A 24,964-nucleotide genomic window follows, 5' to 3' on the forward strand; every position below is an offset into this window, starting at 1 on the left:
GCTGATAGGAGGCAAGGCCTCTCCATCAAAAGAGCGGCTCTGTGGAGAAGAGGAACTCAAAATGTTCTTTCTCCTGTTTTTTTCCTTTGTTGCCTCAAATTCCCTGGCAGGACTCTACAGCATGTCACACTCGTGGTTGCAGTGACTCTGCCAGCATTTTGATCGCACTGCCTGATGCAGGACAACTTGGCAAAAGTGTGTAAGTGCTGGAGCAAGGGACTGGTGCATGCAAACTGGCTGCCCCAAAAGTAACCGCAGGGCCCTGGAGAAACAGGACTTTTTATTGTGAGTTCCATAGATCAAATAATAATTAATGATGCCAACACAGCTAATAGATAAGTAGAAAAAGGGGTTGCTGGTTGAAGTGGCAGGTTTGTAGCATCTGTCAGATGATGGGGGCAGCAATGGCCAGTCCAGTGAGGGAACAGTACTAACCCAGTATTTCGTAAACCAACTTCAGTCAGGACTGACCATGCTGCTGAGTATTCAGCAAACATGCATTCAGTCATTGGAAGCAGGCTGGCTCACGGCTGGGCACCTTGCGCTGGTGCCACTGTGTCTCCGGGCTGCTGTGGAGCGTCAAGGAGATCGGCATGTTCCAGAGGTCCCGCTGCCCACGCCACGCCCCGTGTTCTGTCTATTGTGGGCAGTAGGGCGGGCTGGGGGAAGAGGCTGCTGTGCTGGGACGTGATGGAGGAGGTGAGCCACCATTCCTGGGTGGCACGCGGGGGATCACCCATCACCCCGAGAGGTGATGTCAGGAGGAGCCATCACTTCTGAGAGGGGGCCCGGGCGGGTGACCCTCCGCATCCGCCCGGGAGAAACGTGGGTTGTGCCCCCGGAGAGAATACAGCGAGGGGGACGCCCGGATACGCACCCCCCACAGCACCGGCGAGGCCGCAGCGCCCGGGGTCCCCACTCCCCGGCAGCCGCGGGGCTCCACTCCCGGCGGGGTTCCCGCGGCGCCGCGCGGAGCTGTGCAGTGGTGCGCGGTGCGGTGCGGTGGTACGCCGTGCCGTGCCGTGCCGTGCCGTGCCGTGCCGTGCCGTGCCGTGCCGTGCCGTGTCGTGCCGTGCCGTGCGGAGCGGTGGTGCGCGGTGCCGCGCGGTGCCGCGCGGAGCTGGGGGCGTGCCGCGGCGGTGGGCGGCCCCGCTCCTCCCCCGGCAGCCGCGGCGGCGGCTTTAGGCGGCGGGGCAGCGGGGCCGGGCCGTGCTGGGATGCCGTCGGGGGCCGCGCTGCTGGCGCTGGCCGCGTTGCTTTGCGCCATCCCGCCGCCCGGTCCCCGCGGGGCGGCGGCGGCGGCAGCGGCGTGGACCGCCTGGCTGAACGTGTCATGGGAGAACAGCGCAGACCGCAACCGGAGCGGCTGGGAGGCGGGCGAGAGCGGCCTGTACGGGCTGGACTCGCCGCTGCAGTCGGCCGAGGGGCTGCTGGTGCTGCCCGACAGCCCCGACGCCTTCAATGCCTGCAGCGCGCTCACCAACTTCAGCGGGGCCCCCCCGGCCGGCGGCTCCCCGGGCTGGCTCGCTCTCATCCAGCGCGGCGGCGGCTGCTCCTTCGCCGACAAGATCCAGCTCGCCGCCGAGCGCGGCGCCGCCGCCGCCGTCATCTACAACTACCGCGGCACCGGTAACGCGGTGCTGCCCATGTCCCACCACGGTGAGCGCCGGGGAACGGAGGGGCTTTGAAGGAGGGGGTTCCCCGCGCTGGGAGCGGCCTCTTCCCTCCGTCCCTTCTGTCGGCGGGTGCGGGAACATGGCACGGCCCGGGCGCAGCCCCCGCCGCACATCCCCGGCGCGGCTCCTCGGTAACAGCCGGGAATGTCGCTGCCTTTCCTGCACCACGGGAGTTTCTGCCCGGACTGGCCGGTGCTGTTTCGGGCGCTGCTGATGTTGTTTTTTCTCTGATTAATGAGTAACCGTGTCCGAAATCTGCGGCTGCTGCTGGGGCTGAGGACGAGTGGGCGCCTGCTGAGCGCTCTAGCTGGGCTGGGCCGGGCCGGGCCCTGGCTGCAGGTGTGCGGGGCTCAGGTTTCTGGCCTGAGCCTGTAGTCGCCAGAGGTGATGGATGCTGGTTTTCGATGCCTGTTAAGACTGTGGAATTGATTTGGGCCGTAAAGTGGGCTGGGTTTCCACGGTCAGACACTGTTTCTCCCTATGCCCTGCACACTAACCAGCTCAGAAATAAGCCAAGTACGAGACTCCTCTGCAGGTAACTTTTCAGCAGCAGAATGCCACTTCTGATGCAAGTAGCTGAAGGTCTTTAAAGGTTGTTTTCCGGTTGCATAGGCTGATGACAGAACTCCTCTTGCTATAGAAAGTCTCCTATTTGCTAGAAGGTTTTTCCTGACCTGCCCATCTTTCAAATGAAAAATGAGTTTTGGCTGTATTTTAGGCTAATGTTGCCAGACCAAGGCTGAAAGCTGAGTAAGTGCCTTCCGGTGATGGTCCAAGCAGGTGCCCTGTGTATCACAGGGTGAGAGGCTTTGGTGGCTCTGTCCAGCTTTTGGATGGACCCTCCGGGGTGTGTTGGAATTCTGTGAAGTGGCACTGCTTTGGGAAGTTCCATCTTCTGGGGATAAACTGAACAATAGAAATGAGTAGTGCATCTTAAAGGTCTGAGTGGTTCAAAAAATAATTATATCCCTGCAGCAACCTTCTTAGAATGGGTGGAGAGGATTTCTGTTAGCAGTGGAGGCAAGTGTTCTGGTGAGACAAGGAAACAGTAGCTGTCTCTGGAGGTTTGTTGTGTGTAATCTTAATGACCTGTAAGACTGTTGGTACTCTGCTTTAAGAATTCAAAACATACAGTCTGGATAGGCTCTGGCCTTTCTGAGGCAAGGCTTTCTTATGTAATCAAATCATCAGCTGACAAATGCTATTGAGATCTGGCTATTGCTGGGCGAGTTCCTCCTGCTGAACTGACAGAGCATCCCTGCCCCTGAGCCCTGTTCACTGGGTGCCTGCTTCATCCTGCAGCTCTTGGAGGAGCTCCCTTGGCACTGCTGGCCTGGGTAGGTCACTGCTGAACCTGTTCTTGAGGGGAAGGGCCATGTGCTCCTGCCCCTCCTCCATCCTGGCTGCTGGGAGACTTACAGCGTCTTAACCTTGCTGGGAGCTGCCTCTCGAAATGAGCCATGTGCTCTCGGCGGGGTTTGCTCCAAGAGGAGGTCCCTCCTTTCCTATGCTGTCCTTAAGCTTTCTGCTGAGGCATTTACGTCAGAGTGGCTCTAGCTGTCCTGATTATCCTGCATGATGGGATGAATACTCGAGGGCATGTTGAAACTTCCCAGCTGAACTGCAAATAGGACAGGGACTTCTTGGAGAAGACAGCTTTTGTCAAACCACTTATTTAATCTGCCTGACTCCTCCTTGCCATGTTGTAGCACAATTACTGGGCTAAGCTTGTTGCTGCTGTTGGCTTTTATTGCTTGTCCTTGTTTTAGTCCCTCACTTTCTTTCCCATTCCATCCTCCCTTTTCTTCTTCTCTGGACTTGAGTTCTTTTTCTATCATCACGTCTGTCTGCGAGTCCCTGTTCTTGGCTCTTCCCACAGCGATGCTTTTCCTTCTGCTCATGGGGCTTTGGTGACACGCTGTGCTTGGGGTGCCCCTGCCTCCTGCCCCTGCTGGGGGCCAGCGCTCTCTGGTCAAACTCGACAAATGTTGCAGGCTTTGAACGTGGCATGGCCAAGATGGAGCAATCTACAAGTCACCAGCCTCATTCGGTTTGCCAGGTGCAGGATGTTCCCTGTATAATGCTGATGAGCTCAGCCTACAGCACTACCCCTCAAACTTAGGAGGTAAGAGCTGGTCATAACGCCCTTTGCTGAGCTGTGCTTTGGGATGGCTCCCCTCTCCTGGCCTTATTGGTGGCACTGGGTGCTCTAACCTGGAGCCTGTGGGGAAGGTGGCCCTGCTCATTAAAAATGGCCTTTGTGCAACCACAACTCCTGCCATGGCTGTAACGGCTGTAGTTGTGCTAACAGTGGCTTTGCAATCTGGGTTTCCTATGTGGCTTCATTTCTGCTCTGACTGGGGCCATCAAATGCCATCAAGTGAAACCAAACACTTCCTCCAAGCTGAGGCAGTGGGAAGTAGCAGGAAATGGCTTTGCTGGGGTGAGGGGGAATTAAGCAGCAGTACTGAGGACTTTCCTCTCAAGGGTGGGGCATGGAGCTGTCATCTGCCTGGCAGAGAAGGAAGATCTCTGTGGGTGGGCTCTGATGAAATGTATGGCATAACACACTTTTCTTTGAAGAACTTTGGTAGCAACAAAACACAAAGTTATTAGCAGAAGCTTGTCTAAAAGTGCAGTGTGCCATTTTCTGGGTGTTCAAACTTGGCTTTTGAAGCAACTTTCTTGTTTAGAGATTTAAATGGGCCTGTATTTGCAGCAGTGCTTCTCCTGGTCATCCTGCTTCCAGAGACTTTTTTTCTTATAATCATGTTTGGTCTGATGAATTCATTATTGCATCAGTGCTCTATGTAACCTTTTGGTGTGCCAACTTAAAAAAAACCCTAAACAACAAAAAGCAACCCACTCTGGCAATTAAAACAACAGCATGCAGTGAATAGCCAAATCAGATATGATCAAATCCTGCCTAATCATCTTTAACATGTAGAATGTCAAGAATTTAATGGAGTCCAAAGTAAAATTTGCTTTGTGATTTATAAGCACAAACCTGTATCTTAGCAAACTTGAATTTTAACTGTGCACATTTTAACATGGTACTGCTCTGTGTCAGGCTGAGCAGGGTTTCAAAGTACAGTTCTGTGTGCTCATAATTGCACCTCTCTGTAATCTCTATTGACCTTCTGAAAAAGACATTTGATTGGAGAAAACCAGCAGCATGTGGGGAAAAAGTGCAGGGCAAGAGTTGTTTTTTTTTTTAAAGGTGGACCTTGCCTTAAGGCAGAACTAGGCTGTTAGGTGGCTTTGGCTTGAAGGCATGGTGGTGCCGGTGGGAAGCATTCTTTGGTGTTCAGTTATTTCCTTGCAGCTGGTGAAGAAGGATTCTCTGTAGGTCAGAAAGCAACTGTGATCATTTTCTTTGGTTTCTCTCCTGTGGTGTAACTCTAGACTTAAGAAGCACATCACCTGATCTGCAGAGGGCTTATTCTGGGGGAACACAGCTAAATGATTCTGGCTCAAGCAGTAACAGCATGTCTCAGGCTAACAAGATCTGGTTCAAGTGTAAACTTGCATCAGTGGGTGAAAGGGGAAGGAAAGGTTAAATAAATATGTAGCACTGCTACTTAACTTGTTCTGCAGGAATTTCACTGAGTGAAGCCTTACCTCCATACGCTTAGAGAAAACAGTGTATGGCAGAAGTGTCTAGTTGTGCTCCACTGCTTTTTGTGAGGTATGATCTTCAGAAACAAGCTAAAACTTTGCCAAGGTATTAAAATGCTGATGTGAGCTGTAAAACTGTTAAAGGTTGAGTCAGAATTGTAATCCCAAGATGGGCTGTGCTAAGACTTTGTAAGCCTTGTGTAAACAGATGGTGTACCTCTCTTTGCAATGAGGGAAGACTTGTGCTGAGGGCATCTGAGGAGAGGAATGAGGATGCAGGATCTGATTAATGACACTTCCTCTCCCATGTTCCTTTGCCATGGCCAGATGAGCCTCTGCAGATTATTTAGCCTTTCCTACAGTTCCTTTTTGAGATGGACCTTGCATGCATCTACTGTGCCTGGGTGGTATTTGGAGTCTGTAGTGTCTGGAGTTTGTAGCTCTTTGCATCTGAGAATAGCTTTTTGATGTGCTCAAACCTCAATTTGGTTCTCCTGGCTGCCTGGTTTAGAGTAAATTAATGTCACAGCTGTAGTGACATTCAGATAAGCAACTGTGGCACATGAGTGACCTTGATCTCCTCAGAGGATGGTGGAGCGTGACAGTGACTTGGGGCTGCCCCCAGCACCACAGTCTGTGAGCAAGCAGGAGGGACATTGAGAAGCTGGATTAGACTAACTGGTGCTATTGGCAGCTTCTGATCCCTGCCCTTGCTCTTTGATATAATTTAGGTACCTCTGTGACATGGAAAACTGTAGGGTAGGCCCTTATGTATATCGTCCCTTAGATAGCCTGGAATAGGTCTATGAAGTGCTCTTGCTCTTTGGGTTTACTGGGCTGCTGAAATGTGAAAGGATGAATTAAAATCCTAAGTGACAGCTGTGGTAGCAGAGGCTTCATTGTGAGAGACGTTGTCCCTAAAACAATGACAGTGCTTGTTTGCCTCCAGCCTTGGATGTGCTGGTGAGCACACAGCAGTCAGCTCAGCACAGTTCCCCACTGTGTCCAGTGTGACCTGTCATCTTTCCACAGACAGATGCTTTCTGGCTGACACTGTGCCCACTTACATCATTTTACCATTAGCTTTCTCAAACTCACTTGTGAGCACTTAGCTGCCACCAGCATGTGGAGAGCAAGGGATATTAGTGGTGAGCTCAGTCTCATTCAAAGAGGGTGAGCAATGTATTTACTAAATCAAAACTGCTCAGTAAACTCGCCAAAGAATTTTCATTAGGAATGTTGCTTGCTGTTTCTCCAGGGGATTTTAGATGCTGTTTGCTAGATTGAAAGGTGGTGCTTTAGTCTTGCACGTGCCACTGACCAAACAGCATGTGAAGAGAACTGTCCTACAGATCTCATTCATTTCTGTGCCCTTGAAAAGTGTTACTGTCCTGGCTGCTGTTTTAGGGGATGATTTCTTGTTATAAATATTCTTAGTTTTAGGAGGATGGGAGCATTTACATGAGACTTTAAGGCTCAGAAGGTGAGGAGGGGGAGAAAAAAAGGGTTAGCAACTGTTGGATTCACTTGACAAATAGTAACGTTATTTAAACTGAACAGATTGGAGGTTGGTTTCCACCTCCAGTATTTCCTGGGAACTGATGGAAACTCGTATCATGTAAAATGACATTTGGTCTTGATGTGCCCCTATATACACCTAGCCTGTTTGGTAAAAAAAGTTTCCCCACACTTCCTAGTGTGGAAATCTTCCTTCTCTGTGTGTCTTGCTGTCTTGTTCACCTTATTCATCCCTGATGTGTATGAAGGGATAGTGTGTGTCCTGAGCTGCTGATACAGACTGGGTAGGAGTGGATGTTTCTGAAGGCTGTGGTGCCATTCAGGGAGGCCTGGAAAGGTTGGAGAGCTGGGCAGAGAGAAATCTAATGAACTTCAGCAAGGGTCCTGCACCCGGGGAGGAGTAACCCTGGCCATCAGTACAGTCTGGGGCTGATCTAATGGAAAGCAGCTCTGTGGAGAAAACCCTGGGGAATCCTGGTGGACACAAGCTGTCCACGACCAGCGGTGTGTTCTTGTGGGTAAGAAGGCCAATGGGATCCTGGGGTGCATTAGGAAGAAGTCAGGGAGGTGATCCTGCCCCTCTACTTTGCCCTGCTGAGGCCTCACCTGGAGTTCTGTGCTCCTTGGTTCAAGACAGACATGGAGCACCTACAGTGAGTCCGGAGAAGGCCTGTGAAGATGATGAGGGATTGGAGCATCTGCTGTACAATGAATGGTTGAGGAAGCTGGGCCTATTTAGGCTGGAGGTGAGAAGAATGAGAGGGGACCTCATCAGGGCACACAAATGTGTTAAGGGTGGGTGTCAGGTGGATGGGGCCAGACTCTTTTCAGTGGTGTCTAGAGCAGCACAAGGGACAGTGGGCATAAACTGAAACACAAAGTTCAATCTGAATAGGAGGAAAAACTGTAGTGTGAGGGTGACTGAACATTGGAACAGACTGCCCAGAGAGGTTGTGGAGTCTCCTTCATTGGAGATATTCAAAACCTGTCTGGATGTGATCCTGTGCAACCTGCTCTGGGTGAACCTGCTTTAGCAGGGGGGTTTGAACTACATGATCTCCAGAGGTACTTCCCACCCCAGCCATTCCATGGTTTTGTGTGAATGTTTGCCCCTGTATGCTGAAAGGCTTGTGTGTTTAGGAGGAAGAGATCAGACATAATGCCATCTGTCAAGTAAAGCAAGCCGGAAGTAGATTTAATGAAGCTTAGGTGATAGTGTGAGGAAAAAGGCATTTCAGACGAACAGTTTAGATCATAAGGGGCTGTAGCTTTAAATAACTGCAAAATAACCTGGATGTGAATTACTCTCTTATCTTGGTGCCGGGTAATGTTTGGGGTGGACAACGTGCAAAGCAGGGGAAGAAGGAGGAACAAGCCTACTGACATCAGCTTATCCAGGCTTATATTGCTTCTGAACTATGAGTTCAGTCACCCTCCCCTCTTGCAAAGTGGAGAGCTTATCACAGGGCAATAAAGGCGTTTCTTTTGACAGTGTCTGAGATGGCAGATGATTGTGGGGATGGGCACATTCCTGATGAGATTTTGCCTTGTGTGTGTGGATGAGTGCAATCAGCACATATTTTTTTTTTTTTTTATCCACACTGTACCACGGATGAGAGCAGAGCTGGCTGGCAGGGTCTGGTTTCGTAGTGTCTGAGGCCAGGGACAGCCCTCATGTCCCTAGAGTGGTGTGGTGCTGAGGCTTGATGGCTTCTTATGTGCAGTGCTGGCCTGTCATCTGAGGTGAATTACATAAGGTTGGTAATACCACCTCCGTCTGTGTACACTGTTAGTTTATTTTTCCTCCTACTGTAACAGATAACAGTAAGCTTGTACCAGCCTGTTTGATAACCACCAGAAATCTCATTTCTTATTATTCCAGTATAGTGAGACAAGCAATGTTCAAGACATTATATAGGGTTTTTTTTAAACATGAAATACAGGCTATCAGATACTCCTCTTACATGCCTGAAGAGCCAGGTGTGCTAAACTGGTAGGAAATGGTTGGAGTGTCAGCTGACACTGACAGTATCTTTCACGTTAAAGAACAGTAGATAGCTTGATCTCCTAATGCCTGTTTTGCTGATGGTGGGGTTGGAGGGGTGCCAGGGGAAAACCTCTAGCTCCTCTGACTAAGGCTTAAAGCACAGCTAGTACTGATCTGTGCTGCAAGCACCATATCTTGTAGATAAAAGCAGTGATCTAGGCACCAAGGTTAGAGTTGTATTTTGTCTTGTGAAAGAGCCTTCAGATAGTGTTTCTGCTGTGGTTAAGGAGAACCTGTCCATTCTTTGATAAGTCAAACTCCAAAGTCTGCATTTTCCTTCTTTTTCTTTTTTTTTTTTTTTTTTTTTTGTTTAATATATAAAACATTCAAAATCAATTTCGCCCATTCCTCTTTTTCTGAGTGGGTGGCTTATGTGGTGGTCAGCTGGCGTTGTTGAAATGGATTGGTGATCCCACCAGGAGAAAGGATGGGGTGGGGTATTCCCAAGTGGAGCTCTGGGCACGCTGGGGTGAGCTGTGCTGGTCCTGGGGAGAAGCAGTGTGGCTGTGCCATAGCAGAGGCTCTGGTTGCACAAGGTGCTCTCTGGACAGAGTGAAGGAATACTGGTAAAACTGTGGGCACTTAACTTCAGTCTGATTAAAGATAAAGATGAGGCAAAACTTCAGACTTTGAGAAAGCAGGGGGAAAAAAACGATGAAATCAAAAATGTTGGAGGCTGTGTGTGGCACGCTAGCTTTTTCCTTGTTCTGAAATAACTTGCCTACTTAGCATGTTTTATACCTTCTTTCTTAAAAATGCCCTCAAAATTGTTGCTTTCCTCACATATTTTCACTGTGTTGTAGCTCAGTCTGTTCCTAAGGAGGAAAAGGGTCCATCAGTTTTACATCCTGTTCTTGGTAAATGGTGATAGAGACACTAGAGAGGTTTGGCTATCCCTGTCCAAGGAAAGAAAAATGTATGGAATTTACACCGAGGCCTTTAAACCAAAATGAAGGGGTCTTTCATGACTTAATTGAAGCTGAATTTGTTTGGTTTAAACAATGCAAAATGGTTGCAATGCCTAAACGAGGAGAAATTACTTTTGAGTGAGGGTAGAGGAACTGACTTGGAGTTCCTGAGTTGGCTTTGGTCAGTGGATTTCTTTGGCCTCAAGATCTGATCCTTGCCTTGATGTGCTTTAATGCATTAATAGATTGTGATTTTATTGCTAAAAGTGAGCATTGTTAAGGCACGGATTAGGTACCATTGCATTCTAAATATCATGGGGCAAGCATTCTCCAGGCCCTACAACTTGTTGGGATAGATTTATCTGTAGCACACAAAAATGTAGCACTGGATTACAATAATCACCTTAAATGATTGTGAAAAGACAGGTGTGTACTATGCAGAAGGTAAATTCTCCCAGCTCTGTGCCCCCTTGCACATCTCATTTCTCTACTGAATTATCAAACCTGTAACTTTGTGTTTAGGAGCCGAAGTGTAATGGCAGAACAAGTGCAGTCTTTGCAGGGCAGAGTTTCATATAGGTATTGATACTGCTATAAATAGATGCAACTTTACATCTAAGTCAAACTGATCCAGGAAGGTAAAACTTAGATCCCAGTCATGCACTCACTCTCCTTGTGGGCCAAATGTGCTGTGCCCCAGCTCCTCCCTGCCCCAACAAACCACTGGGGTTCTTGTGCTTCATCTGTGCCAACCCATTTCTTTCAGATTTTGACCATCTGCTGCCTTACAATATGGGGAGTTCCCAAAGAGGCAGGCTGTGTTTTCCTAAAGAGTTGAATAACTTTCCCTCTCCAGTTTACAGGAAATGGCAAAGGAAAGAGGCTGGGAAATGTTTAACTGAACAGGTCTTGCTTCTGTTTAGCAATGAGCCCATTATCAACTAAACAGGCAGCGGATTAATTTCACCTTCTAATGTCCCTTAAAAACTGTATCAGAAGCTTTACCTGAACCACAAAAGCTGACACCTGGGCAAAGAATGTGGGTTTCTGTGAGGTTTTTGCCATGCACAGCTAACTGACTTTCCTCTTGCTTTGCTGGAGTCTGGGTGGGGAAAAGGCTGACAGCTGAGAGCAGCTGCTGTACTTGAGATACCTCTGCAGATGTCCCCTCAAATACCTGGTTTCCCGTATGATGGCCAAGCCCTGTCAGAAGCCTCTGTCTAGGTTGGTGGTTTCAAGGCCATGATAACATGTTTCAGTACCTGTCATGATGGGACCCAAGTGAACAGCTCAGGAAGTGTTGGGTGGGGGTAATCCTCTTGCTTTTGTTATAGAAGCACAGAAGTTGTCGCAAACACGTGCTGATGGAAATGGCCACTCACTTCTGCCCTTGTAGTGCTGGTGTCAAAGCCACCAGCTGGCCACTCGAGTGTGTTCATCTAATTTCAGCAGAGCTGAAATTGCAACAGAAATCTCTGGGGTTGAGAAGTGTCAGTGAGAATTAAAGCTGTCATCTGATGACATCCCTGTGAACTATGCAGCCTGAACTTAAATGGAAGATTTTTTTTTAAGGGTAAAACTTGTTCACAATGGATGGCTTAGTAGCTTGAATGGTTTTGCAGGCTGATGGTGACATTTCATTAATAGGAATCCCTGTGCTGTGTCTTGTGCGTAACAAGATAGATCTTCTGTGAGATGTGCAGAAATACAGGGGAATAGGGTAGAAAAACCTTTTTTTGCTTTTTATTTTCTCATTGTTGCAGCCTGTTTTTCCATACTTATGAAAGCAAGTCTCAGCTTCTGACTTGATGCTTAATTCTTTGCTTGCTGCTACCACCTGCTCGTATTATAACTGATGTATACCACCTGCTCATTTCATAACTGATGTATAAGCCCTAGTTCATCCTAAAGAGTAGTTGCAGTCTTGGAGACTTTTTTTTCTCTTCTCTGTGTGATGTCCTTGTCTTTACAAGGAGCTTTCTGAATAAAAGATGAGTTTGGTCCCACTGAGGAGAGTTGCTTGCTGTGTTGGATCACAAGCATTATGGGAACAAGCTGGAAAACTAATATACACTTTCTCCAATGACAGCCTTTGTGGTTTAACACCAATTCTAGGCGTTTTTGGTAGCTGAAAGTTGAGTAACTTTCAGCAGAGGGAAATAACTTGGATAACTCAGCAGAGGGAAAAACAATTGGTCTTCCCATTAAAGAATGTTTGGCTGGGGGGAGTTAACTAAAAATAGCACTTCGTAACAGTCTTTATTCTTCCCCCATGCAATGTCTTTTACGAATGTTGTGCAGGTGATGGTTTAATGCAGTGAGACTCCTGATCAGCTGGTCTCAAATCTCCTTTTTTTTGTATTTAGTTTAGAGAGAGAGCAGTGATAATTTCCTCATCACCCTTTCTCCCTTTTTTTTCCTCTCTTAAGAGCCTATCTGTTATATTGGGTCTGTCTAATGTTTCTGCAAACAGTATCAAGTGTCCTCAAGCCCTTCCATGTCACTGAAAGGAAACTGGTTTGCTCTGGTCTGTGCTTGGTGACTGGAGTTGCTTGAAATTTCTGCCTACCATAAACCCCTTGATTGCTTTGACTTGTTGTGGTGTTCAACTGAGCCAATAAAACCTGCTGCTAAAATCAGGATGGCATTTGCTATCTTGCCCCCAGCTGTTTAAAAGTGGAGCACACCTTCCTCCATATTTGCTTCCCTCTGAATTTGCAGTAGAAGCTCACAAAAACTCACTTGAAATTCACAATGAAATCTCCCTCAATCATTTCTCAATTGCTGCTGAAAATACAGAAGCAAAGGGTGATCCATGTGTTTGATTGCTCAGTGTCTGGGGAAGTACTCAAAAGTACTGTCAAATTTAGAAAAGAGGTGTTAAGAAGTAGCAGTGGAGTAGGGGGGGGAGTTGGATCCATTACAGGAAGCAATCCCTATACAGATATCACAATCCCCAGTGACCTTACTCTGTAGAGGATTTATTTTTAACTTCCTGTAGTTCAAAGGCATGTTAAAGTGCAAATCGCCAAAGTGTTGTGTCTAAAATAGGACAGTCTGTGTCCTCTATAGGAGTGAGGAGTGCTATGGAGACAAATGACTTCTAAGCATGGTTCACTCTTGCAGCTCATAGGTAATGGGACATACTTTCAGCTGGACAAACATATAGTGGTGACACTTGTTTTGCATGACATTGTTCCATCAGTTCATATTGAATCTACAAATACTATTTAGAAAGTCCCCACAGTCATTTCTTTAGCACTTGAAGCAGGACATTTAAGACAATGACTCTGATACAATACCTGGGAACTGAGCATGGATTCCCCTTCTCCTTTGCAGGTGCTGAAAAGATCGTTGCAATTATGATTGGCAACCTGAAAGGCATGGAAATCCTGCACCGGATTCAGAGTGGCATGAAAGTCACCATGGTCATCGAAGTGGGCAAAAAGCGCAGTGTTTCCATGAATATCTTCACCATCCTCTTCATCTCCGTGTCATTTTTCATCGTGGCAGCAGCAACCTTGGGCTGCTATGTGTCTTACTCTGCTCGGAGACTCATTATGGCAAGGGCCCAGTCCAGGGAGCAGGTGAGTTTGTGTCATTGCTGTTTTATACTCCCATCCCCCCGTGGTGTGGATCTCAAGGTTTGTATTCTTTGGTTAAGTATGAAAATGACTGAATTTGTTTGTTTGATCTTTAAAATGCTGAGAGATACATCTTTGCACAGCTTAAAACTTTCCTAAGAATAGCCAAAAGTAAATTCTGTGGAGAAAAGCTGGTTGTATTCAGCTGGTAGAAATACTCCCTGAACTGCAGTGCAGCTGTAATGCTGATGTAGTGGGGACTGTGAGAGAGCTAAACTGCTTTTAGCTAACTGCTTTCATCCTTCCCACATAGCACTGCCTATGTGCTTGCTGTAACAGGAGACACGACTGGAAGTGTGTCTGCAAAATGGGGCATGACTTTAGCTGCAGGTTGGGAGCCTGCTGCTTGTTGAAAGCTGCTTTCTGACTGAAAGCTTTCTGAGAATTACAGTGACAGACTCAATTAGGGTTGGAAGTATTGGAAGTTGTCGTCTGCCTGTGAGATGCAGCATTGCCACTCCTGAGTGAAATGGGGAGTTGTCTGTGTAACCTGATGCTGTCTGCTTGCTGATATTTGTGGAAAGAGATGCAGTCTCCTGCTGATGAATTCTCTCTTTCATTCCCTGCTGTCTACCTTAGTCTCACAGCTCTGTTTAACAATGCTAAATAAATCTGGACAGGAAAACCTGGGTGCTGTATGCACTGTTCATTAAATCGAATTGAAATGTTTCCTCCTTTGAAGGTACTTAACAGTGCAGTTGTGAGCTATCAGACTTTCAAGAAACTGCAGAGGTTATTAATGTGTCAGTGATAGCTGGTACTGGGAAAATCCAGGCTGCTTGGCTAGCAGTCTTGGGTTCCATGTGCACAAGGAACTTACTGCAGATTGAAAAATAACATTGATAAATGATATGCTAGTTCCACATGATTTCAGCAGAACTGAAATCAAGGAGCCCAAATAAGTGCTTTACAGAGTATAAGAATAGAAGAAAGCTTCTCTGCTGTCAGGGTGTAAAAATGTACTGTTCTGTTAAAGTGAAACTCAAAGACAATCTAGAATTGTTTTCAGTTGTTATTGTACCCTGGCATCTCAGACTGACCTCACAGTGATTAGGTAAGTAAAGAATAACAAGAAAATGCTTGTTAGTTCAGGTGAACTACTAAAAGGTAATGCTACCATGTTACCTGTTAGCTGCTGATTGGATTTTCAATGTAGATCCAAAGTTTGAGAGTTTTAAGTGCTTTGGCTCCACGAAGTACTGAATATTAGTTAAACAACTTCCTGGCTTATGTGGTACATCCTGGTGGCTCTCCTGTCATCATTCAGCCCTTTGAAAACCCAGATTGCCTGGACTTGAGTGACGGTTGAGAAGAGCCAGTCATGTCAGCTTCTGGTCCAAGCAAAAAGAGAAGTTTAGTAGCACATCTCTCCTAACCTAACAGTTAAACTAGAGTAGTTCTTTCCTCATCAGCAAGCTACACTGTGCAACCTCCTAGTTCCTTCTTGAATGCATCTTTTCTTCTGGACTTGAAATTCAAGTCGCCACTTCTGCAGTTTCTTCCTGCATTGGGAGGTCAGTGAGCAAGAAGGTGGAAAATTGAGGCAAGCGTGGTAGGTGGCTTTCTACCTGTCTAGTCAGTGGAGTACTGAAAAATTCAGTTCTCAAAATAGTAACCTTTCTTAATAGTGCAAAATGACCCATGATGTTATCTGTGGCCTGGTTTCTAATTTCAGCTCAAGTCTTTGCTTCCTTTGATATCATAAAGATTAGATGTTGCAGCTGAGAAATGACCTAATTAATGGCTTTGGAGGAGGCAAATTGCTCAACTTTTACCAATTCAAACTGCTTTCATGGCAGTAGCTACCTGTGGGGAAGAACTTCCTTAGCTTACAGGAGAAAAGCAGGAGTTCCCAACCCTCCTCAGAGCTGTCTGGTCTGCACTGCCATGACTGTGCTCACAGGGTCCCAGAAAGGCACCCTTATGCAGAAAGGGCTGGAGGTAAAATTGGCATCTTTGAACAAGGAAGACTGAGGACTAAGCGACTGCAAACCTAATTTTCCCAATTAGGTACCTCACTACTTCAACATGCCAGAGCCTGGATAGGAGCTGGAACCTGACCTGTTTTGTAATATCTTGACTCTATTTCCTCAACTTAGCTATTTCTTCTAGCTTTTTCTGGGTTGGGGCTTTTATACTTCTAACATAATTCACGTTTCACATTTGCTTGAAAAACTTGGCTTCACAAAATGCTTTGACATTCCAAACTTGAGTATCCTGGTAGACTATTCAACAAAAAGCTGCTTCTGCAACCTTTCTCCATTCCCTGGAGGGATGTTCTGCTGTACTTGCCAAAATCAATATTAAAGGTGACTTTGGCATTGATGCATTTAATGAGGAGCAATTAAACTGGTACCCATGCAAAACTTAAAATATTGTTTCAGTAAATTATTAACAGTGCAGCCAGTTGGGTCCTGTCTAATATGCTTGGCCTGACATTAGATGTGTAGATGAGATATGAGGGAGTACATTCCTAGAAAGTTTAGTTTTCAGTTAATAACAAGTAGTGGTGACAATTCTGGCCATGTATGAGAAGTACTTACATTGCTGCATTCCTGCTCTGTTGATGTTACCCTGTTTGCTGCTCAGACTTTCGGGGACCTCGGTAAACAGCAGTATGTGGCTGCTGCTCTGTAGCTTCAGTCTCAAACCTTGACAAGGGCAACATAATTTCAAAGTTAACCATAAGCAGCATACAGAAACATATATTGATGTCTTCAGCAGAACTTCACAAACTTCCAAGAAAACCTCAGTAGTTCTTGTTTCTAAACAAATCTGCACATCTGCATCCTTCACCTTTGGACTGTGTGTGTCTCTTCCTTGATAGTTGTTGGTAGCTGTCAGCTGTTAAACTCTTAAAGCATGCACATGGGTACTCTTAGGGCACAAAAACAACACTGATAAAAAATAGTTCATTTTGTACCAAGACTACTTGACAGAGTCCCAGGGGGATGTGTAAATCAACTTGTTTGATATTAACTGCTTCAGCACAAGGAATCTTACGCAGATTTGAATGGCCAGTCCTTGCAAGATTGTTAGGTCTCAGCAACAGCCCTCCTCCCACCTGCCCTTCTGTACTTGTGCCACCAGCACTGCACTTGGAAAAGTTTCATGTAAATGAGCTAAAATGCCTAAGGAGATGGAATGCTGGAAAGCCAACTGTGTGGGGCTCCCACACAGAGTAGTTGAATTGGGAAGAGGCTTTTTGGTTAGCTGCAAAACTTGGGTCTGCTCTGTCCCTGAGGTAAGTGTTGTGTTGGGGATGGCACTGCCAGAGCTGCCTGAGGTGCACCGGGGAGGGAGAGGACAGTAGTATTCTTTGAGTCGGTGGAACGGCACCAACGTGTGACCTTTAAACAGAGGTTGGCTCCTGGGCTAATTCCAGGCACTGCAGTGACAGCTGGACAGCAACAGTTGCCAGGCAAGCTGTAAAGCAGTGGAAGCAGAGGAGTAGTTCAGGGTGTGTTGGTGCTAAGTGGGCTGACTGGTAAAGAATCTCTCTCACCTTTCATCAGAATGTGAGTTTGTGGCAGGAAGGTGTCCTAAAGTGAGTAAAACATAAAACAATTGATCGTTGAACTCAGTGTTCAGTCTTCTGTACCAAGTCAGTTTGAAGGGTTCTCTTTGTTTTGGCTGGGTCTAATCTGATCAAGGTATTATCTTGCACCTTTAAAAAAAAAAAAAAAAACTTTTTCAAAACCCCTTGGATTTCCTGTGCTTTGTGAAAAGGTTAGGTACAACCAAAGCAGACCTAAGCCTTCTTGGTGTGTCACCCAGTCAGTAACCATATCAGTATGTCCCAAAACTGTTGCCTCCAAATAGCAGGTCATGCTTACTTGGCTTGTTTTGATAACATCAGTTTTAGAACTGTTACCTGCTTGCAGCAGGCCCCTGGGTAAGTATTAGTAAGTGAATAGAAAAATGGCTGTGTCTAACCAGAACTGCTTTGTGTCACAGCGGCGGCTGAGGGCCAGGGCGAAGAAGGCCATTGAACAGATGCAGCTGCGCACCCTGAAGGAAGGGGACAAGGTAGGACTGACCCTGTGATCCCCCTGCTTTACAGCACAGCCTTTGTACAGAACCCAGGGAGCTCCCTCGTGCTGGAGGAGGACACAGAAGTCTCTCTGAGGCTGTAACTCTTGGTGGCAGAGACAGTTCCTCTTTCAGACCAGGTCCTTTTCCAGGCTGCAAGACTTACATTCTTATAAGTCAGTCTGTTAGCTGCTTGCTCGTAGTCTTGCTGATGTGAGAGGTCCTAATTTGCTGACATGGATGCTTAAACATAAACTAGTATCTAATCAGCTTCCCTGGCTCTTCTTCCTGTAACTAAAACTGGAGGTAGCAGTTTCTAAACCTCTACAGTAGTGCCTTCAGTAATCCAATGATGGTTTCAGCTGGAATTCTAAACCATGGGTTTAAACTTTCAGTGCTTCTTTTGAAGTGTCAGCTTGACTGTGACTAATCCACTAAGTGTGTTTATATAAGATTATATTCGGGAGCATCATGGATGACTCTAGCTAGACCCATTTGTCTGCAATAAATCTGACTGGAGTTCAGAGGAAGCTTTCAAAGTGTGTTAAAGCTGTACATTCATTTCACTGTTTTAGGAAACTGGTCCAGATGGAGATTCCTGTGTTGTGTGCTTTGAGCAGTACAAGCCGAACGATGTAATGCGTGTTCTGACTTGCAAGTAAGTTGTCTTCCAAACTGCCCCTTTATCCAAAATTCTGCCATGTTTGTTAACAAACTTTCATCAAGTTGTTGTACAGTGAGAATTCTTGAATATCTATCAAAACAATATTTTGAACAACAGAAACTGTGTGGATACACATTTGTAGTGTGCCCCAATGGCTTGTGTTCATCACTTCCCCTGTGAGTTCATTGATACACATAACTTAGCAGACCACAGTGTCCCTCAAGGGGATGCCAGGGCTTTTAAAATATTTCTTCCTTTGCTGGTGTATAAGAATGTTACCACTAACTTGCAGATAATTGGCAAAATGTTGCCCATTTCTTGTCCTTTACATTACCACTTACTAAGAGGGTTGTGTTTCTGCTAAATTTGTTAAACCATGCTGGCTTTTGTAGTTTAGAAGAAAGCACTTCTATTCTTGTATGCATCCTCTGAGATAGAGACCAAAATAGAGCTATAGCAGTTTATTTTTCTAGAATTCTCTCCTGTTGTATCTCATTCCTGTGCTGCTGTGGAAGCCCAGTAGTGAAGCACTAAGGCTTTAATGTGATTGCTCCTAAGGTGAGCAATGAAGCAGCCTCAAGGCTTAAGGAAACTTGTTCTGTAGGATTTCCCCCTGTGCCTGCTGACTGGGGCTGCTCTGGCCAAGCTTCTAAAATCAGAGGGCTGCCACGTGAACTGCCCCAACTGTGCGTAGGAAGAGGTGTCATAACCCTTAGGGAGGGTTACAAAAAGCACTTGGAACCATTTTGATGTAGGAAAATGAAGTTCTGAAGAATAGAAAAATGGGTAGTTGCTGTTGTGTGCTGAGCAGTGCTATCAAACACTGTCACATCTCAGCTGAAGTTACCTGTGCACCAGGTTACAGTTTTGCAAAGGCTTTCTCTGCTCCCAAGCAGTAGAACCTCTAAGCTGTTTTGATAATACAAAGTTGGTCTGCTAAAGTGTTATCAACCAGCTTTCTTGATCTAATGCTTAAAACTTTAGAAAAAAACAAAACTGAATAACCTTTCAGGCATGTGTGTTAATGACTATTCAGTTGTCTTGTTATGTTTATGCTCATGGGTAGTTTTGCATAGTAATGGACAAAGTCCCATGAGTACAGGAACTTTTAGACAGGCTCCAGACAACTTTTCCTTGATAGGAGACCTGACTTCTCATCATTTCCCTATAAGCCCTGCTAATCTTGGTATGAACCTGCAAACAAAGCATGACTTATTTGGGTAACAGTGGAGTAACATCTTTTGAATGTGTTCTTCATACACGAATTTCCTGCATTTGCTCTGAGACTGCTTTTATGTATATTTGTGATGTTTCATTCCTCTGTGGCCCAAATGTAGCTCTCAGAGGCACACTAGCTTAAAATGACTGCATGGACTTGATGATCTTCACAAGTGGTGATATCTGCCAGTATCAACCATATAAAATTCTCCCTCACATGAGTTATAAACTGATATTTACTGCAAGAACATGCTGGTGGTTGACCCCAACACTTCGAGCGTACTTGTTGAAAGCATTTAACTGTATCTATGAAAGAACCACGCAAAGGAGTGCTCTTGTGAGTCACATTGGTGGTATCTGAGTCCCTAGGGTGTGGGTATTTGCCGAGGGCATTCTTGTCCAGAGAGTCAAACTGAATGCATTTATAGTTGGAGAGGTTCACAGGTCCAGTGTTAAGTTCAAGGACTTAAAATAGTGAGGTGTCAAGGAAGTCTCAGGTTTTATTCTAAACATGGTGTTGGTGCAGCTGGAAGGAAGTGCCGATTATGTGAGCTGAATTGGAGAATCCTTGGATCCTTCTGGAGTGGAGGCTGCTGAGCACTGGATGTGATCTCTGCACTTACTTCATAATAGAGTTGATTAATACTGAGCACTGCTTGTTTGCCTTGCTGTTGCTATTCAGGCTGAGGGAACAGGCAGATTAGAGGATTTCAAGTCATCCTCCTAAATCTGTGGCCTAATTTAAACCCATTGTGGAATTGAGTGTCTTAATAGAAGCATCCACTTGCATCTGTGATGGCTGAACTATATTTACTTTCTTGAGTGTAAAGCCTGACAAATACCCACTTGGAATACACAGTGATTGTGCAGACACAGTAAATGGGTGGGAGTACAGTTTATCTTGAGGACATAAGTCTGAGATGATTTGCCTATGTAGTTATAACAAAAACAAGTGCTATTTAGTCATCTGCATCTGCACGACAGAAGTTAACCTTAAAGCTGAGGCTGAGATGTCAATAGCTGTATCATTTAAATTACTGGCTAGGAGTGTATTGTACACAGTTTTGGAAAAACAGCTTTAGACTGGTGTAGCAAAAACGATAAGGCTGAATTCTAGCAAGTTGTATTGGGATACTAATAAGCACAAACCAGCTACAGGTTGAAAGATCAACTGTCCATAACTTTCAGCTGAAACTTGTGGCAAAACAAGGTCATCCGTTCTAGAAGGAATAAATTCTTGGGGTTACAAAAGGGTCCTTCATAGCTGGCACATGAGCAATCTTCCTGGTATGAAAACTAACCTGTCGGCTACATTCTCCCACCAGCCATGTCTTCCACAAGACCTGTATTGACCCCTGGCTTCTGGAACACGGGACATGTCCTCTGTGCAAATGTGACATCCTCAAAGTGTTGGGTGTTGAGGTAAGCCAGCAGCCTGTGGTCGTGGTAGCCGCAGAGGCCATCCTGCCCTTAACGAGAGCCCCGTGCAGAGAGCAACTTGTTACTTGTGTATGTTAACTTTGATAGAGGTCTTTTGTTCTCTCTGGAAGATGCATACCAGGGAAATGACCACAGCTATAAGCACCAGGTGTGAATGTTTTTCCTTTAGCTCCCAGAACACTGGGAGATGGCATGTTTTCGTGAATGGCTGATAAGGGGCAGAAAAGTCTGCCCTGCCACGTGTTTGGTGGTGTAGCTGTTTTGTCTTTCCCTCTGCACGTTCCCAAAACTTCCTTAAAACTTTCCCATGGTAGAAACATACAAATCCTGAAGTGTGTGTAATAAAGATGGATCCTGCTACAAGAAGCAGTGGTCTCTGTTTTTTCCAAGCTGCTGCAGCAGCTGCCAGTTGCAGTGTTACACTGCTTTTGTGGCCACATCTTGAGCTATTTCATGCTGCTTCTAGAGTGCAGGTGATAAACACAGGTGTTGCCATGTCTGTGCCCAGATGCTACAGGAATAATTGCTGTGTCCCTTTTGGGGAAGCCTGCAGCTGACCTGGAGTGAGTTGGTATCACCTAAAGGCTTGGGCAGAATGTCAGACAAAGCTGACTCATGCCTGACGGAAGACTCGGTCTTAACTCTTGTGCTTCCAGCTAAGGGTGTTTCTCATATCTTCAGGCAGACTAACAACTCATACTGTCCCTGAAACCAGCTTCTCTTCAGCTGCTCAGTACTTGGAGTCCGTGAAAAGTGAATGTGTTAGCATGTATGACATTTCTGGAACTGCATGATTTCCTGGGATACATCAGGAATTTTTGATGTGTTCTGTAATTGCTTATTGTTGCAAGTGCCAGAGGAAGATGCTGTTGCTAGTGCCTGATGCTGCCTGGACCAGCTAAAATGTAAGCCAGTTTGCCCGGGGGAGGCAGATCTCCACTGAGTGGAAGGAAGATTCTCTTTTCCTGGTACTGGGCAAACAGTGCAGAAGCTGTGTCTGAACTTCCCACTCAATTAGGCAGTAACTGGTTTTCACCTCTGATTCTGGAGGTTAACAGCAGAGCTTTTATTCCATTTCATGTTTTTTCTTCTGAATAAAAGTGCTCTGGACTCAGTCCTTGCGGGCATTGTTCTCCTGGAAAGATGCGGCCTCCTGCCAAGTTGCAATTTAACCCTTTTCTCTTTTTTTCACAAAGATGGATGTAGAACCACGGTCTGAGCCTGTGCAAGCCCCAGGATCCAGTGGCCAGAGACCTCTATCCACTGTCACTATAGTTAATGAAGAGGACAATCTTAGTGAAACAGCATCATCTGGATATGATTCTGTACAGGGACCAGATGAATCTGCTCAGGAGACACATGCACCGTCAGAAAGTAGGTCTACTGTTTCATCTGCCTTGCTAGATCACGTTGCACTTGGCTGCTTAGGCTGTGAATTAGGGGGAGTTGCCTTCATAGTATCTCACAGGGCTTGAATACTTTTGTTTTTCAGGGTTATCTTAATCTTCCCTTTTGTTTTAGTCCTTATCTCTGACACTTGGTCTTTGTTTTCAAATGAAACAAAGCCTTAGTGTGAATTAAAAGCCGAAGTCTATGAAAGAGTAGTTCAAAGTCAGAGGCTTACTACTTCAAGAGCAAAGAGATTTTTCCAAATATGTCCCTTACCCTTTTGTCTTTTTGGAGATTTCATTTGGATGAGTGAGTGTTGCTTTGCTACCAGATCATCTGCTTTAAGTAGGTACTTACAGAAAACTTTTGGGGAGTCAGTCCTGCTCTAGCTCAGATGGTGCAAGAGAGAGGAGGCAGATACTTCAATTGAATTTCAGATTTGCTAAGGCTGAGTCATCCTTGAACACTTTTAGAGAGTGTTAATTTGGAAAGACTATCAGATTTTCCAAATACCTTATTTTTTGAACAAGAGCAAACCAATTGAAAATGTCTTTTTAGTGGTCAACTTTGCCAACACATACTCAGTGTGGCTGTTGGCTTTAAAAATTGAAAGGTTGCAGGTAAACAAATGAAAGTAACTACCCCTGAATTGTGGCATGGCCTTAGGAAGGGGATGCTCTATTTCTCATGGGAAGACTAGCTGACAGGAAAATCTGGGATTTGCTGCCTGCCTCCTGTGGGACTTGTTGCTGCAGCAAGTGATGTGTGTTCAGGAGTGCTCTGTTGAGGCACCCCAGTAGAGAAGAGGACACTTCCTATGAGCTAAACATCAGAAGTTGAAATTGCATCCCCCTAAGCAACTCAAGGCGTGCTGGGTTAGTTACGTGGGTCATTCTCATGTGTTCTCACTTGGAGTGGGAAGGGCACACAGGGGCATCAGCCAGACAAGGTTAGTCTGTAGGGAGAAGGCCTTCCTGTCCAAATCAGCATGGGCCCCGCCCTAGTTCATCCTGAGCCTGGTCTCTAGGAGTTGCTCTTGATGCCTGCCTTCAGCAGCCTAAAGATACAAGACTTGGTAATATCCTCCAGGTTGGATTTTGTAGCCATGTAGGGCCTTCTGTAGCTTAAGCACACAACTTCAGCTTGCTTAGCACTACTGAGCTGAGTAGGTGTCTCCAGAAAGGACAGGCAGTGACAAGAGTGGGCTCCCAAACTAACAAGGGGCAGGAGGAGAGAGGTGGTGAGAGCATGGCCTTGGATTTCCATGTCTGCAGGAAAAGTGCAGCGAGCTTGCGCAAATCAAGTGTGTGTGGTTTGCTTTAAGGTGCTAACGCTTGGCTGTGACACTTTTTAACTTGTCTTCACTTGGCTTTCTTCTGGACAGATGACAACACACATCCTGTAAGTGAAGAATCCCAGCCCTCCACTGTGACTGTCTTTTCACACGGTGACAACCCAGGTTTTGAGGGAGATGAAACACAAGTTTGTGAAGGCAAGATTGTTTGTGAAGTCACGCTCTGAGAACATGCCCAGCCACATGGTGCAAGCCTTCTGCAAGGAGCTGCTTACTGCCATTCCATACAAACCAAAAGTTGCAAGACTGTTGCAGAAAATGCTGCATTGGCAATGTTTAGATAGACTTGTCCAAATCATAATTGTATGGTTTGCCTTTCTTAAAACTGTATTTCCCACAGGAGTTTTAACACTCTCCAGATAAAGCTGTCTTAAATATAAAGAAAACCAGCAGATCTTAACTAAAACAAAAGTTCCATCTTCAGCAAAGCTTCTGTACCGTGTTTGAGTTGTTTAAATGAGAAGATTTTTTACGTCATAGTTGTCTCCACTGGGAATCATTTTGAGTTGGGTCTTTTTGTTGTTTATTGTTTTCATTCAAGTGGATTTTCATTGTAAACAAATTTATTTTGATCTGTTCTAATACTTACTTATGAGACACAGTTTTGTTTAAAGCAACATGGTATTTAATGTTTGATAGGAGAAAGTGCTAACTAATGCTTGTCAAACTGGATTTTGTCCACAGTGTCTTTTGGTTCTCTAGTAACCAACTGATTCTCTACCTCTCAACTCCAACCTGCCAACCCCACATTCCTAAAGGGGAAGAAAAGAGAGCTGCAAGCTGACAGGCCAAATCTGACTTTCTGTAAAGGGAATAACTGCAGGAACTTTTCAAACCTTATTCACGTTAGCCTGTTAGTCTGAAAGATCCTCAAGTGATCTGGGGAGTTAAAACCATTTCTAGCACCAGCAGTATGCCAGAGTCCTGGCTTTGTGGGAGTCTGGGATAACTTCAGGAAAGACTCAGCTGAAGATGAAAAGACAGATTCTTACAAAAGGATCTGTTGTGTTTTGTTCAGAAAATGATCCAGCCTCTGAAAAATGCTGGACTGTTGCTGTACATTGTCTTGCTCAAGTGCACAAGCTGCAGGGAGATCTGATGTCCTGAGAGTGTAACAGAGGGTTGGAGAAGCTGTCTGTCCTCTGTGTGGAGTTGAGATGGGGTCAAGGAGGAGCACTGGGTGCCTCAATAGTAAGTAACTTGGCCTTGTCCAGCAAAGGTAACTAAGGACATCTTATAAATGCACTTTATTTTTTTACCTCTGCATCTCTGACTAGTTTCTAATGTTTAGTACGACTTTGTCTTAAAGCCTGCAATAAATAACTTAAGAATCTGGGGGGTGAAAGCAATGCATTTTCTTAGCTATAGTACAAATGAAATGGCTGTAAATATTTCATAATTTGTATTGAATTTGAATATGAAAATGTAAATGTAAATAAAACTCTATTTTTGATGA

At 45.7% G+C, this 24,964-nt stretch overlaps 1 protein-coding gene across 1 annotated transcript; it reads left to right on the top strand.

The window, feature by feature from the left end:
- Positions 1 to 1,176: 1,176 nt before the first annotated feature.
- RNF128 (ring finger protein 128) lies at positions 1,177 to 24,964 on the top strand. Its single transcript, XM_069015408.1, has 7 exons — positions 1,177 to 1,659; positions 13,107 to 13,354; positions 17,369 to 17,440; positions 18,019 to 18,101; positions 20,651 to 20,747; positions 21,962 to 22,139; positions 23,539 to 24,964. Exons 1-7 carry the CDS (start codon positions 1,218 to 1,220, stop codon positions 23,673 to 23,675), a joined length of 1,257 nt encoding a protein of 418 aa, XP_068871509.1. The 5' UTR covers positions 1,177 to 1,217; the 3' UTR covers positions 23,676 to 24,964.

The sequence above is a fragment of the Aphelocoma coerulescens genome, chromosome 4A (genome assembly GCF_041296385.1).
Source record: "Aphelocoma coerulescens isolate FSJ_1873_10779 chromosome 4A, UR_Acoe_1.0, whole genome shotgun sequence".
Classification (NCBI taxonomy): Eukaryota; Metazoa; Chordata; class Aves; order Passeriformes; family Corvidae; genus Aphelocoma; species Aphelocoma coerulescens.

Bases quoted from the DNA above. Each gene is read 5' to 3' on its own strand.
- RNF128 (XM_069015408.1), top strand. From the start codon at position 1,218: ATGCCGTCGGGGGCCGCGCTGCTGGCGCTGGCCGCGTTGCTTTGCGCC. The intron at 17,441-18,018 runs GTAGGACTGACC...TCACTGTTTTAG, and splicing joins CCCTGAAGGAAGGGGACAAG to GAAACTGGTCCAGATGGAGA. The intron at 20,748-21,961 runs GTAAGCCAGCAG...TTTTTCACAAAG, and splicing joins TCAAAGTGTTGGGTGTTGAG to ATGGATGTAGAACCACGGTC.